This window comes from Triticum aestivum, chromosome 3D, assembly GCF_018294505.1.
Source record: "Triticum aestivum cultivar Chinese Spring chromosome 3D, IWGSC CS RefSeq v2.1, whole genome shotgun sequence".
In the NCBI taxonomy this organism is placed as follows: domain Eukaryota; kingdom Viridiplantae; phylum Streptophyta; class Magnoliopsida; order Poales; family Poaceae; genus Triticum; species Triticum aestivum.
Window position 1 is genome coordinate 536,888,546 of NC_057802.1, and position 14,570 is coordinate 536,903,115.

The 14,570-nt window shown below is 49.3% G+C and overlaps 2 protein-coding genes and 1 long non-coding RNA gene across 7 annotated transcripts; 1 reads left to right on the forward strand and 2 right to left on the reverse strand.

Moving 5' to 3' along the window:
• Positions 1 to 114: 114 nt before the first annotated feature.
• Positions 115 to 5,339, forward strand: LOC123080304 (UPF0481 protein At3g47200). 2 transcript variants are annotated; one of them, XM_044503216.1, is made up of 2 exons: positions 115 to 1,005; positions 1,262 to 4,521. In XM_044503216.1, exons 1-2 carry the CDS (start codon positions 373 to 375, stop codon positions 1,421 to 1,423), a joined length of 795 nt encoding a protein of 264 aa, XP_044359151.1. In that variant the 5' UTR covers positions 115 to 372; the 3' UTR covers positions 1,424 to 4,521. The 2 variants fall into 2 exon arrangements, with proteins under 2 accessions (XP_044359151.1, XP_044359150.1); XM_044503215.1 differs by lacking the exon at positions 1,262 to 4,521 and adding an exon at positions 4,566 to 5,339 and having other exon boundaries at positions 126 to 1,005.
• LOC123080305 (uncharacterized) lies at positions 2,423 to 7,391 on the reverse strand. 4 transcript variants are annotated; one of them, XR_006438302.1, is made up of 7 exons: positions 6,986 to 7,389; positions 6,751 to 6,807; positions 6,346 to 6,663; positions 6,041 to 6,134; positions 5,685 to 5,776; positions 3,842 to 3,964; positions 2,423 to 2,916 (listed from the first exon to the last, which is right to left on the reverse strand). It is a non-coding gene; the product is annotated as an uncharacterized lncRNA (long non-coding RNA). The 4 variants fall into 4 exon arrangements; XR_006438300.1 differs by having other exon boundaries at positions 6,751 to 6,835; XR_006438301.1 differs by having other exon boundaries at positions 5,685 to 5,956; positions 6,751 to 7,391.
• Positions 7,392 to 9,914: 2,523 nt separating this feature from the next.
• Positions 9,915 to 11,685, reverse strand: LOC123075265 (uncharacterized protein At4g15970). The gene is made up of 3 exons (XM_044497918.1): positions 11,292 to 11,685; positions 10,839 to 11,210; positions 9,915 to 10,684 (listed from the first exon to the last, which is right to left on the reverse strand). Exons 1-3 carry the CDS (start codon positions 11,499 to 11,501, stop codon positions 10,193 to 10,195), a joined length of 1,074 nt encoding a protein of 357 aa, XP_044353853.1. The 5' UTR covers positions 11,502 to 11,685; the 3' UTR covers positions 9,915 to 10,192.
• Positions 11,686 to 14,570: the final 2,885 nt, after the last annotated feature.

The following is a 14,570-nucleotide window of genomic DNA, read 5'->3' on the forward strand; positions in this document are numbered from 1 at the left end:
CGGCGGCGGCGGCGGAGCGGGGAGAACCCTAGGAGCGGAGCCGTCACTGCATTATTGGGGCCGGCCAGATTTGCTTTTCCGCCGATATACCATAAATAATCCACAGACAAGGTTAGGTTACTGCCGAAAGGGGCGGCTATGGTGGAGGGAGCCCACGCAAGAAAATTCCTTGTCCTCAGCGAAGACGATCATCGGCATCGGTAGCGTGCCCTTCCAATCCATCACTGTGGGCGCCATCCGACCAATTGCAACTTGCCTGCCGGCCCCTTCTCCACAGCGACAGTGCAGCGACCTTTCAGACAGAGCTCAGCTCAGTGCCCCAGTGAGCTGAACCCAGTCCAGTCTCCAGTCTCGAGCGTAATCCATTCATTAATGGGGGAGGCGACGGCGACGGCGGAGGCAGAGGCGCCGGTGAGCAGCTGGGTGGTGGAGATGGAGAAGACGATCGGCGAGATGCACATCGACCCGGCGGCGGAGATGGCGCGGTGGAAGCGCCACTCCATCTACCGCGTCCCGGAGCGGATCAAGAACCTGCACAACAGCAAGGCGTACCAGCCGGAGCTGGTCTCGCTGGGGCCCTTCCACCACGGCGACCCGGAGCTGCTCCCCATGGAGGAGCACAAGCGCCGGGCCGTGGTGCACCTGGTGAAGCGCTCGGGGCGGCCGCTGCGGGAGTTCGTGGCCGCCGTCGCCGAGGTGGCGCAGCAGCTGCAGGACGCCTACAAGGACCTCGGCGACGAGTGGCGCGGCGCCGCCGGCGGGGGCACGGACCGCTTCGTGCAGCTCATGGTCACCGACGGCTGCTTCCTGGTGGAGGCGATGCGGATGGACGCGCTGCGGGGCAAGGTGCACGAGGAGTACGCGCCCAACGACCCCGTCTTCAGCAAGTACGGCTACCTCTACCTGTGGAACTACATCCAATCCGACATGGTCGTCGTCGAGAACCAGCTCCCGCTGCTCCTCCTCCAGAGGCTCCTCATTGTCCTCGATCACCACAAATACCAGGTACTAGTTTTCCCTCCTTCCTTCATCCATCCCCCTTGGAGTTGTTTCTTTCCGTCCGTAGTTTGCCAATGAAATCCCGATCCACCAGATTCAAACCGGCAATAATGACTTCAGTAGTAATAGATTTACTTAAAGTACTAGTGCCGTTGATGCGATCTGCATTGGAGTAGTAGTTGGATTTGACAATAATGTCTTCACTAGTAATAGATTTATTCAAGGAATTGATTCGACTGAGTGGATTGGTTGCTGGATCCAGTTTAAGTGGCGTAGAAGGCATCGCTCAGTGAGTGTCGTTGCATGCCGACCTGGACAGGAACAGATGAGGAGACATGACATGCTAGATTGGCAGGCAGCCAAACGTATGTGTGAAAGTGATATCTTACTTGAAACTTTGAAAGAGAGGCAGAGAGCTGCTTGAAAGATATTACATCATGCACGGACAAACAGAGGCTGTATGAAATACACGTGGATATTCAAATAAATTTTTTTTTTGCGGGAAATCTTCCGATCTATTCATCTTCAATAAAGGCAGTACCACGAATACCAAAAATAATAAAATTACATCCAGATCCGTAGACCACCTAGCGACGACTACAAGTACTGAAGCGAGCCGAAGGCGCGCCGCCGTCATCGCCCCTCCATCGTCGGAGTCGGGCACAACTTGCTGTAGTAGACAGTCGGAAAGTCGTCGTGCTAAGGCCCTATAGGACCAGCGCACCAGAACAGCAACCGCCGCAGATGAAGAATAACGTAGATCAGAAGGATCCAATCCGAAGACACATGAACGTAGACGAACACCAACGAGATCCGAGCAAATCCACCAAAGATATATCCGCCGGAGACACACCTCCACACGCCCACTAACGATGCTAGACGCACCACTGAAACGGGGGCTAGGCAGGGAGACCATTATTCCATCTTCAGGAAATCGCCGCCGTTTCGCCTTCCTGAGCATAATACAAACCCTAACAAAACTGAAAAGAACGACTAAAAACGAAGCCCTCCCGCCGGCCCTCAAATAATGCTAAACAACTTGATGCCGGGAGAGTGGAACCTTTGTCTATGTTTTTTTTGTTGTGGCCTTCCTTACGGCATCTAGTACAACTAAGACTTTTTCTTGATTATTATAATGAACTTTAATGAAAAGGCTTGAACACTTATGCGATTGATAAGGAATAAAATATTTCACATTGGCCACTTATTTGGTCAGTCCGCAACTAAAAACATCTTATATTAACGATGTGTTCAGCAATACTCCGCTCCTTCGCCATGGAGCGGAGCGGGCAGAGCACCTATTTGGCCGCTCGCCAAAATTCCACTGGATGCTGCTCTGCTCCGCAGCGGAGTTACGGAGCGGAGTGATTCCGAACGGCCTCTAAGTTACAGAGGTAGTAGTCAATCTCACGAGGACAGTGGCTTCAGTCTCACAAAGTTCTTTGGCAGGCATTGTTCTTGTGCATCGTCCCTGTGTTCTTAACACACTAGTACATATTACTAACAATTATTACTTTCTTCGTCCCATAATATAAGATGTTATTACACTAGTACATATTATGGGACGGAGGAAGTACAACTCTGTATGCGTCAAAATTTTGGGGGGGAAAGCTTCAAAAGAGTATTACTACAACTTTGTACCCTGCGCCAGTCTCCACTACAGACTTCAGCTATCAGGACTATACTCCTGAATCCTGATCAGATCAATAGCTAGAGCGCCATCTTCCAAATCCCAGCACCAGCACAGTTTTTCTCTTCTTCAAGCTGAGCCGAGCCAAGCCGGGCCGGGGACATTCCCTCGCCTTGGATGCATTTGTCCAGCATCAGGATATCTTTTCTTCCGGCAGAGTGTCCGCTCCACCACTCTTTTGAGCAAGTGCAACAGGCGCTGCCGCATCATCTGCAAACCGGACCAAACTGCACAGCCAAAGAATACGTCATTTCTCAGTTTCCAAGTGGTCCACAACTCCACATTAATCCACAAGAAATCATGTAAGCTAAAGCCTCTTTTCTTATTACATAGCCAAAGACTTGCAACATTGACATAGCTGTCAAGCACAACAGGAACAGCAACTATGACTCCCACTTCTTTCCAGGGTAGTGCCAATAACATCACATTCAAAGAGACGGTGGCAAGTTTCTAATCTACAGCACAATGAGTAGTATCTTTTATCAGGGATGTCTTGTCTCTCACACAAATTGTCTCTAGTGAGCAATTTATTGTGTGATGACAAGAGCCTGTACCCTGGGGGGGTGATGGGTAATTTTCAAACAGCAGGGGCAAAGATGGGGGTACTCCCCCCTAAAATTAATCACTACATAAAGAGACTGCGACTATGCAGGCCAGAACCATGTAATTGCCAGGCCATCTGGTCCGGCCAATCTGTACAAGGTCTTCCTGTTGCTGCATAAGTTTAGCATCAAAGCCCCTCCCAAAAGAGATCTTGATTTGAACCCCGTCCCAAATCTCAGCAATAGTGACATTAACCTCATTGCACACAAAATATATGTTCAAAGAACTGAACAGCTAAGCTAGAATATTTAACTGACCGAAATAAAAATAGCCGCCTGTCAAGTTAATTTTACTACTCCCTCCGATCCATATTACTTGTCGCTCAAATGGATGTATCTAGATGTATTTCAATGCTAGATACATCTGTTTGAGTGACAAGTAACATGAATCGGAGGGAGTAGTGATTTCACATGATGTTATGTGATTAAAATGACATTTCTCTATGAATTTTTCATACTTCAACTAGACTAATTTTTTCTTTCCAGTTGAACCAGATTAAACATTAACTAGTATATAAAATTATACATATACATGGTTGCGCACGCCTACTTGTTGTTGTACTGGTCTTCATTGGCTGGTCTCGGCAACCGGGATGAAAATCCTCCTCTAGATCGTCTTTGGCCAGATGTGGCAATGATAACGTGAGGACGTTATTCCTTCTTGAAGGTGTTGCTGCAGAAGAAGTCGACTTAGTCTTAGGTGCTTATTTCATATATTGTAATGCTTCCGTCATGGCTGCTTTGTTTTGTACTCCCTCCGTTTGTTTTTATAAGACGTTTCAGACAGCTTGCTTTGTACTGTTTTGAACAGTGTCTGAATGTCTAAAACGTCTTATAAAAATGAACACAGGTAGTACTCTGCTTACTAATTGATAAAAATGGATGTGTGCAACAATGATGCAGAGACCGGGGGTTTGAACCTCCTTTCTGAAAAAATGGTTGTGCACTGGGACGTAGAACCCATTCCTGTTAAATTCATATTCCAGTTTGATGAGTTATTCTTTCAGGGGTATTTCTTTTAGGTGTAGAATTAGAATTCAAGCATGCCACCATGTTTGCTCTAAGAATTTGAAAATTCATATGTTCATTGAATAAAAAAAGATAGCTACATTCTCGGCCTTGAGGTGGCATAAGGTTGTCATAATGCAGATTAATTAGAACATTATATATTGAACCTCTTAATATTATTACAAAGATATCATAGTCGGGTCATACACACGATGGAGATCAGAACAACCTTGTTAGTTCTAACTTTGTCTAACTAATTTTTATAGAACGCTTCACGAGTGAGCAGGTTGGTGCTTGATTCTCTCTGTCCGTGGCGCCGACACTTGGTTGGCATCAATCACCTTGGGCTCCACCCTCTCGACATCTTGTACACAAGCCTCACCCACGGCGACCACCAAGAACGCACCGGATCAACGGCATATGTCATGCCCTCGGCGATGGAGATCTACGAGGCCGGAATCCATTTCAGGGTGAGCGATACCGACAGCCTCCTCGACGTCCACTTCGAACGTGGCAAGCTAAGCATGCCGGCGATCAGGGTCGATGACAGGACCGAGAAGAAGTTTCTGAACCTGATGGCGTTCGAGCGGCTCCACCCCGGCGCTGGCAACGACGTGACGGCGTACGTGATCTTCATGGACAACATCATCAGCTCGGCCAAAGACGTGGCGCTGCTGAGATCCAAAAACATTATCGAGTGTGGGCTGGGCAGCGACGAGGAGGTGGTCAAGCTACTCAACAACACGCTCAACAAAGGGGGAGTGATGAGCCCGTCTAGCAGGCTCCACGATGTGCAACGGCGGGTGAAGGCCCAGTGCACGATGAGGAGGAACAAGTGGCGAGCCAATTTCATACAGAGGTACTTAAGGAATCCTTGGGTGTTTATCTCACTTGTAGCCGCCGTCGTCTTACTTGTGGCCACTCTCTTGCAGACTATATATACTGTTTTGCCCTTCTATAAGATTATTTAATAGTACTACTTGAATATACCATGTAAGCTTTCTAATATTGAAGCATATATGTTTTGTCCAATTTGGTTCGTGGACTCTCTCCCTGGTTTGTTTTATGAGTACCTACCTTGTCCCAAAATCTGAGGTAATATGCATCCCACCACCACCACCACTACGGCACTGCAGATTAGAGTTACCGGTGTTTGGGAGAAGCGGCAGACGTGCAATGTGTGCTCGAAGGACTCACACACTTGCACAATCTCAACCCTCGTTTGCTGCTCAAGCTCAAATGCTCAATGCAAAAGTACTACGAATACTTTTGATTTCGGAAATTAAATTCAGAATTCTTATAAAACAGTACTGCGGCGAGAAAAATAACTCTAGAGACTGCAAAAATAGCTCGTGGAAACTACAAAGCTCATCCAAGGAGCTCACCTTATTATTTATGTTGAACATTTGATCGTATCTCTCTTCAAAATCCTTCTCTTTTGATTCAATCCAGGTGCTCAGAATGGGAGCTGACAAATCTGACATCATCATCGATATAACAATTAACAAACAAAACGAACATATCGTGTCTTCAAAACTCCAGAAGTTCAGGTTCAACATAAGGACAAGATGCAAGTAAAACTGATATCATATCTGATACGAGGAAGCAAGACAGTCAAGTGCTTGTGTGACTTCCTTCAAAATGTTCAGAATGTGCACTGCATAATATGGATGATGACCATGGAATCCAATAATGAATATATCCTATCTGTAAGCAGTATTGCACTGTGCAGCGGAATCACCTGTTAGACTGCTAATGCTGCAACCATTGGAGTTTTTGAGCCAGCCCCTGACAAGAACACTATGTCTATTTTGCCAGGAAGTTCTTGTTGAAACCTGTGGAAACAGAGAGAAAACATAAATCACAGAGAGAAAAGAAAATACTCCCTCCGTCCCAAAATAAGTGTCTTAAGCTTAGTACAACTTTGTACTAAACTTATTTTGGGACGGAGGGAGTAGTACTCGAGTTCTGGGTGTTATTGACTCATTATTGGTTTGACAGGTACATGAGGGTCTAAGGTATATTGATGGAATAACTTTTCTTCACCTTTAAAGTACCAGATAGATCATTATGTTTGAAGAGTCTTCAATCATGTCCGGCAGATTAAAGCTTCCCACTTTGCATAAAAACTAATGCTGCTAGCAATACGAATGTCTTCGGTCCTTTTGTCCCAAGCAAGTTGGGGTTGGCTAGAGATGAAACCCAACAGAAAGCCATGAGAAAGAGATCAGAATAATTCCAACTATCATGTCATAAGCGGAAAGAGAAAAGGATCAACATAGTTAAGTGCCTAGCACGAATTCTGAGATATACAATTGGCCTGCAAGTCCCCCAATACAGGCTTTCTTTGTGATCGCCTTGCAACTGCAGGCAGTCAACATTAACCATCAGAAATCTAATCAGTTTAATGTAAAGAAATCTATATTAGTATGCAAGAAATGGGAGCCTTACATCACGTTGTGCAGAAGTAGAGTGCATACAACACGTTAGAATCCTCGTTCCATTGTACTGTACCAAATGTTCAGCCCCAGTTCATCTTAACCAAATATTCAGACATAGAGCAGAAATGTTCAACTGGAGTACAAATAATAGTAGTAACACCTATATGACCAATTGAGATGTCGCATTCTAGAGCAAAGCAAAGAAGGGGTCGACAGAAATGACGCCACGAACAAACGATCCTCACCTGAGGCAGATCCATCATCCGGGGCGCATCAAGCGGCGTGAAGGAGCGCCATCCTGCGCAGCGCCGCGGCGGCCTACGACTCCGTCTGCAACCACCTGCCGGTATACGCGAGGAAGGTGACGGACAGGAGGGTGAACGAATCGATTCATAGGAGGAGGGGGTTCTGGCGCTCCCGGCCATGAGGCGCAGCGGGGCATGGTCGCCATCCGGATCGTTTCCGGATCTGGGGAAGAGGAGAAGGGGTCGCCGCAGCTGCTGGAGGCGGCGGATTGACGCCGGGTGGTGCCTCTGCTACCGCCGGTCATCGGACAGTTCCCGGCGATCTCCCCGCCTTCTGGTTTGTTCGACACTCTATGCTAGACTGCGGGGTTTGGTTTTTCTTCCAGTGTCCGCCTCCGCACTGCGTTGACGGGAAGTACAATAGGTCTCGATGAGAAAAAAAAAAAAAACAAATACAGGCCACCTCTTCCTGCTTTCCGCCTCCGCATTTTGTTGACGGAAAATAGAATATGTCTCGATCAGAAAAAACCAATACATGCCACTTGTTCCTACTCATGGCCCATGTACAGCCACATAACATTTTAAAAAGTGCTCACAAGTTTTAAAAAATGTTCAGAATTTCTAAAAATATTCGTTTTATAAAATATATTTGGATTCTTTAAATGTTCACCTTTAAAAATATTCATAAAATGTTTTATTTTCATAAAACAATGTTCAAATTTTAAAAAAGAATCCCATTTTTTTAGATCGCTTCTTTACAAAATGTTTACAATACTTATAAAAATTGTTTTCTTTTTGAAAAAAGGTTGACGTTCTGCAGAACATTGTTCATATACGAAATTGTTCTCAAAATTTTGATTTTTTGCAGTTTTTATAAAAAGTATGTACAATTTTAAAAAATGTTTTCGTGTTACAAACCTTACTCGCCTCGATCCCCAATTCCCCATTCTACCCAAAACCTGAATCCACGGAAACAAACACACAGAATGGAAGGAGAGACGCGGCGGCCGCCGGAGCTGGACGGAACGGAGGGTGAGGCGCAGCCGCCGCCGGCGTGTGTCTCCAAGGTGCTCGACGAAGAGAACCTCCTGATGGAGATCATCGTCCGCGTCGGCTGCCCCACCAGCCTCGTCCGCGCCGCCGGAGTCTGCAGGCACTAGCTCAGCCACGCCTCCGACCGCGCCTTCCTCCGCCGTTTCCGCGAACTCCACCCGCTCGGACTCCTCGGCTTCTACCTCGCGCAAAGGGAGTATCCGGACGCCGCCGCACGCTTCTTCCCGATGCTGCCTCAGCCTCCGGGGCTCGATGCCGTCGTCCGCCGCGCAAGCTTCAGCCTGGACGCCTACGAGGGCGCAGGGACCGATATGATGGGATGCTGGAACGGCAGCGTCCTCACCAGCTTGCACGTACAGAATTTCAATCACCGTCACCGCCGATCCGAAATTATATTTGCGGTGCACAGCCCGCTCTGTTCCGAGAGAGGTATACCCACCATTCCAGCATTACACCACAAATTCGGGGAAGGCAAATTCTGCACTTTTATTCAGCTCTTTTCCAGAGAAGAAGGCGACGGCGTGTCCTACTTTTATGTCAGGGTGGAGTGCGACAGGCTTCAAACATATTCTACGGTGCATGTATATGTGTTGCAAAATGGTGATGATGCCTGGCGCACCCATCTTACCTTGGCCTCAGCAGACATCCTCCTATATCCACGATCCAGTCCCAAAGGCGTGCTCATTGACAACAAAATATTTGTGCCTTGCGACCCAAATGAAATTGTTGTCCTGGACTTGACAACCTCGATCTTATTAACAATTCAGCTTCCACAAGGGGTGACTGCCGAGGGGGAAATTTAGCTTCGCCCGGTTGCTGTAGTAGTGGACCGTAGCCACGTTGTATGCTCTCTCGAATGTGTTAATCCACCGCTTCTCCCACGTGTTCGGATTTCGGATCTCCGCCGCCCAGGTACCCCATGGCTACTGCCACATGTGGCGGTACTTCGGCGGCGACTGCGGCTTTGGTTGCGACATGGACCTTGGTGGTGAGTGCTCGGGGTGGATGCAGTGTTGAGGAGGTTGTGTGGTCCGTTTTGGGCGGAACCCACACTCCGCTCCGCGGTAGCCCTCCTCGTCGACGATGTTGTGGCGGTGGAAGCGGCTTAATTCATTGATTCAGGCGGCAACAACATCAACTGAATCAAACAGGGGTGGGGGATGGGGTGGTGCCGGCGGTGGTGCGTGGTGGCCAGCGGAGGCAAGGAGGCTAGCGTTGACGTGGGTGGGTCCGACGGAGGAGAGAGGCGGCTGTGTGTGGAGGAGAATATTTTCGCTATGAACTCGCTTTGGCCGCTCAAATTTGAGAGGCGGCCTACGCGACTCCTAATTTTTTAAGCATCTAAACCGGTTGAGGCTTCGACTAGATCCGATTTATAGAGGTCTTAAAGAAGAACCTTTTGAGGATTTTTTTTTTTGAGAATCCTCCTTTTGAGGAGTTAAGCCCTTTTGAGGGTTGGGCTTGAGATGCTCTAACTGCTTGACAACAACAAATTACAGTTTAGCACCATACAATCCACCGGAGAATAGCATGTGTATTCTGTCTGAAAAAAGCATAGTGTGTGTACATTTTTCTCAAGCGGTAATTGCTTTTGGCTCCTACGTGCATATGCACCCATTGTCGAAATACACATTTTGAAAAGTTGAAAAATTCGGAATAAAAATCCCGCGTGTATATCCGGACATTTTATGTGCGTGCACAAGGTTTCAGTGCAAAACGACGTTTTTTGTGGCTTGTGTAAAAAAGACAATTTCTGATGCTTCATTCTAACTATTCACGAGGCATTTCTTTATCTTTTTTACCCAAGCCATAAAAAACGTCGTTTTTCACCAAAACCTTGTGAACGCATATAAAATGTCCGGATATACACGTAGAATTTCTGTTCCGAATTTTTCAATTTTTCGAAATGTGTATTTCGACAATGGGTGCATATGCATCTAGGAGCCAAAACGCCGCATCTTTCTCAAGACAATAATATGTCATGTGTGTAGTACTAATTTCTGAAATATGAACAGAATGGCGAAACACAGCAACGACAGGCCGGAAGCTCGCTCGCAATCTTCAATGCACCATCGGTCTCTCTCAGTGAACAATCCCGCATCGATCGGTCCCCGTCGTCGATCTCATCAATCAATCAATGGATCAATCGATCAATCAGTGTATGCACTTGCCTCCCTGGAACCTCCAGCCGATCTTGCCGGCCCGGCGCTCCCACTCCGGGCGCGACACGTAGCGCCTCCAGTCCTCGACGACGCGCCGGAGGTCGTGCAGCTTGTTCTCGAGCCCGATGCAGCAGGTCATGTGCACGGTGGCGATCCGGTTGAGGTCGCGCCCGAGCTGGCAGAAGCCGCTGACGAACGCGCTGTCGACGAACCTGATCCGGACGCCGATGGGCGGCGCCGCCAGCTCCCGCTTGATCTCGTTGAAGACGAACTGGTCGTGGTTGTCCGGGAAGCGCGCCCTGGCGGCGTGCCAGTAGGCCATGGCGCGCGCGTTGCGGGGCGTGGCCTTGAAGTAGATGAAGCCCGTGTTGGGGTAGTTTCCCAGGTCGTCCGGGTCGCCGAAGTAGAAGTCACTCGACGTCGTGATGTCCGCCGCCGCCGTGATGTGCACCCGCGGGTCACGGAACCACGCCACGTCCACGTCCTGCACCCACCATCAACGAACGCACCTCGTCAACGCCTCGGTCGAGAGATGTCGGCACGATTATTTCTAATGGAGATCGAGAGAGCACGTCGATCGATGTCCCCAAAGAAAGAAATGAAAACAAAAAACAATAATGGCAATGGCGACGACGTGCCGTGAAGAGGAGGTTGTAGCCGAGGAGGAGGACGCGGTGCTGGAGCCGGAGCTTGCTCCAGACGAGGTCGAGGTAGTCCTTGGTCATGTAGCTCTTGGCGCCGGAGAGGTCGAGGCCGTCCACGTCGGGGAGCAGCAGGTGGCAGTGCGGGTGCACGGCGCGGCACCGGCGGAGCGCGCCCTCGTCCATGGCCACCACCACGATGTGCTTCACCAGGTGCGAGATGTTGAGCCCCACGCGGAAGCTCTCGAGGAAGGAGTCCAGCAGCGACCCCTCCGCCGCCCACGCCTCGTTCACCGACGTCATGATCACCGTCCGGTCCTCCATCGCCGCCCGCCGCAGCATCCGCGCGAACGCGTCGTCGCCGCCCGTCTGCGCAAAGGAAACCGTTAAGCAGATTAGAATCAGATAGCAATGGCCGAAGAGCTAGCAAATACGAGTAGATCGTAGTACCGCATTGGTAGGAGAAGAAGCCTTCGTCGCCAGTGCAGAAGCCGGCCGAGCCACCGCCTGGCTTCCCTGAGGAGCGAACTCCGTCGTCGCCGTGGGCCACGCGGGGCCTGCGGTGGCGGTGTAGAAGAAGACGAGCAGCGCAGTCGCCGAGGCCGCCCCTGAGAGGAAGATGGCCACCGGCGAGGGCTGGGCGCTCTTGGAGATCGCCATGCCGGAGCAGCAGATGGATCAACGCCGAGGCATGCAGGGGAAAGGAAGGCGCAAGGGCTCGGAGGCGGCTTCCTATAGCTCTACCAGCAGCCTGGCTTTCCTCGGACGCTGATAGGCCCTGCCAGTTCGGGCCTTCTCCACTCTCACTGTACTACTACCATTTCTTGGCCCATTATTTATTGGACTATCATTCTATGCATGTTACTCCGGAGTGATTACGGTGGCTCGTTGACGGAGTGATTAACTAATCAAACGCGAGGTCGTAGCCAGGTTCGATGCCATCCACATGGCTGCATCCCGTAATCAAACCGACAGATCAAACCAGCAGGGCGCGCGCATGGTCATGGCCCAAGTCTCAGAAGCCCCGCAGCCGAGCTTAATTACGAACGCGACGGATGACTGGGGTGGGCCGGTCCTATTGCTTGGACGAGTTCGCCATGCCTCCATCGCTGCCACAGTGCACACGGCCGGAGGAGGAGGAGGAGAAACTTCCGCAAGCAAACGAGCAGCCGGTCGACACTGGCGCCAATTGAATGCAGAGATCTCGACGTGCACGGTGCAACGGCATGGTTGTGGGCCGGGGAGGCATTCGCGGGAACAAATAATCATGGCGAACTCCGGCCGTCCGTCACCAGCATGTACCAGCGCCTACCTACCTAGTGTTAGCGTCACCAGTATCGCCGCCCGTACTGGCATGCTGCTGGCTTCTGCAGCGACGCGTGCACGTGTTGGTCGTCGTATCGTGTGCACGGCGCACCGACGAGACGACGCAGCCGGGAAACAGAGAGCCCTGCCGGCCGCCTCCATATGCAGCTGTACAGCAGCACATCTGCACATGGCGCAATTCTTTGACGATGCCTCAAACCCGCCTCAAACATTCGGACGGATAGTCCGATCACTAACCAGTCATGAAAATGCGATTCAGACGGACGACTTAAACGGGCCTCAAACGTTCAGGTTGACCGGGACGTATGGCCCAAATTTAAGGCGGATATAGGGCGTCCGGGCACGTTCGCCCTGTCGGACCCGACAGCCCTACCCCGCCTCAAATTCCACCAAACCCAACCGCTCTCGACCTGTCAGATCCATTTGCTCTCTCCTCTCTTCTTCCTCCTTCGAGACGTCCGTCTCGTAGCTCCGCCGTCGGGCGCGCGCTCCGTAGCCGTTCCGAACCTCTGCGCCGCCAACATAGGCACAACACTCCTCTCACCCGTCCTCGCCTCCGGGGATGTCATCGCCAGCCCGGATGCCACCGCGGTACGTTCGGCAACTCCCAAACTCCCCCTTGCACTCTATGTGTTTGACACATTGTCCGACCTAGTTTTTTTTTATTATTTTAAGGAAAACGTTGAATTCCAATACTTCGTCGGATGAGGAGTATGGACCGACGGTGCTTGATCAAATAATTCAAGATGAGTTCTTCGATTCCTCGGATTCGTACGAAGAATTGGACATGATCATGCCCATGAGCATGCAAGACGTAATGGTCCGACAAGTGGAGCATATTCTCAACTTCAAGGCCTCAGTCAAAGGGAGAAGAGTGATCCATTGTTTTTGCGCATTGTGGAGGGAGTGGAGGCACACGGTGACTACTTCAATCTCACAACGGATTGTTGCGACCAACTTTCTTTCTCTGCAAAGCAGAAGTGCACGGCTGCTCTGAGGATGCTTGTACTTGGTACTATAGCGGATGCCGTTGGTGAGATGGTCGGGATGGGGGAGAGCACATGCATGAAGACTACCGTTAAGTATGCCCCCGCCATGGTGCAGGCGTTTGGAGCAGAGTATCTGAGAGAACCAAATTCGTAGGACACAGAGAAGTTGTTGGCTATTGAAAAGGCCAGAGGGTTTCCAGCATGCTCGGGTCAATTGATTGCATGCATTGGCAATGGAAGAACCGCCCCAAAGATTTGCGAAGAATGTATCAAGGTCACACCAAAGAGGCCGCTGTCATACTAGAAGCGGTGGCGTCACATGACTTATGGATTTGGCAGGCTTTCTTTGGAATGCCGGATTCTCACAACGACATCAACGTACTTTAACGATCTACGGTGTTCAAAAGGCTTTGTAATGAGGAATCGCTGTCGTGCAACTACACCGTCAACGGCCGTGACTACAACATGAGATATTATTTTGTCGATGGCATCTGTTCTTAGTGGGTGGCATTGAAGGATATGCCCTAGAGGAAATAATAAAGTTGTTATTTATATTTCCTTAAATCATGGTAAATGTGAAGGAAATATGCCCTAGAGTCAATAATAAAGTTGTTATTTATATTTCCTTATATCATGATAAATGTTTATTATTCATGCTAGATTGTATTAACCGGAAACTTAGTACATGTGTGAATACATAGACAAACAGAGTGTCACTAGTATGCCTCTACTTGACTAGCTCGTTGAATCAAAGCTGGTTAAGTTTCCTAGCCATAGACATGAGTTGTCATTTGATTAACGGGATCACATCATTAGAGAATGATGTGATTGACTTGACCCATTCCGTTAGCTTAGCACTTGATCGTTTAGTATATTGCTATTGCTTTCTTCATGACTTATACATGTTCCTATGACTATGAGATTATGCAACTCCCGAATACCGGAGGAACACTTAGTGTGCTACCAAACGTCACAACGTAACTGGGTGATTATAAAGGTGCTCTACAGGTGTCTTCGATGGTACTTGTTGAGTTGGCATAGATCGAGATTAGGATTTGTCACTCCGATTGTCGTAGAGGTATCTCTGGGCCCTCTCGATAATACACATCACTATAAGCCTTGCAAGCAATGTGACTAATGAGTTAGTTGTGGGATGATGCATTACGGAACGAGTAAAGAGACTTGCCGGTAACGAGATTGAACTAGGTATTGACATACCGACGATCGAATCTCGGGCAAGTAACATACCGATGACAAAGGGAACAACGTATGTTGTTATGCGGTTTGACTGATAAAGATCTTCGTAGAATATGTAGGAACCAATATGAGCATCCAGGTTCCGCTATTGGTTATTGACCGGAGATGGGTCTCGGTCATGTCTACATAGTTCTCGAATCCATAGGGTCCGCACGCT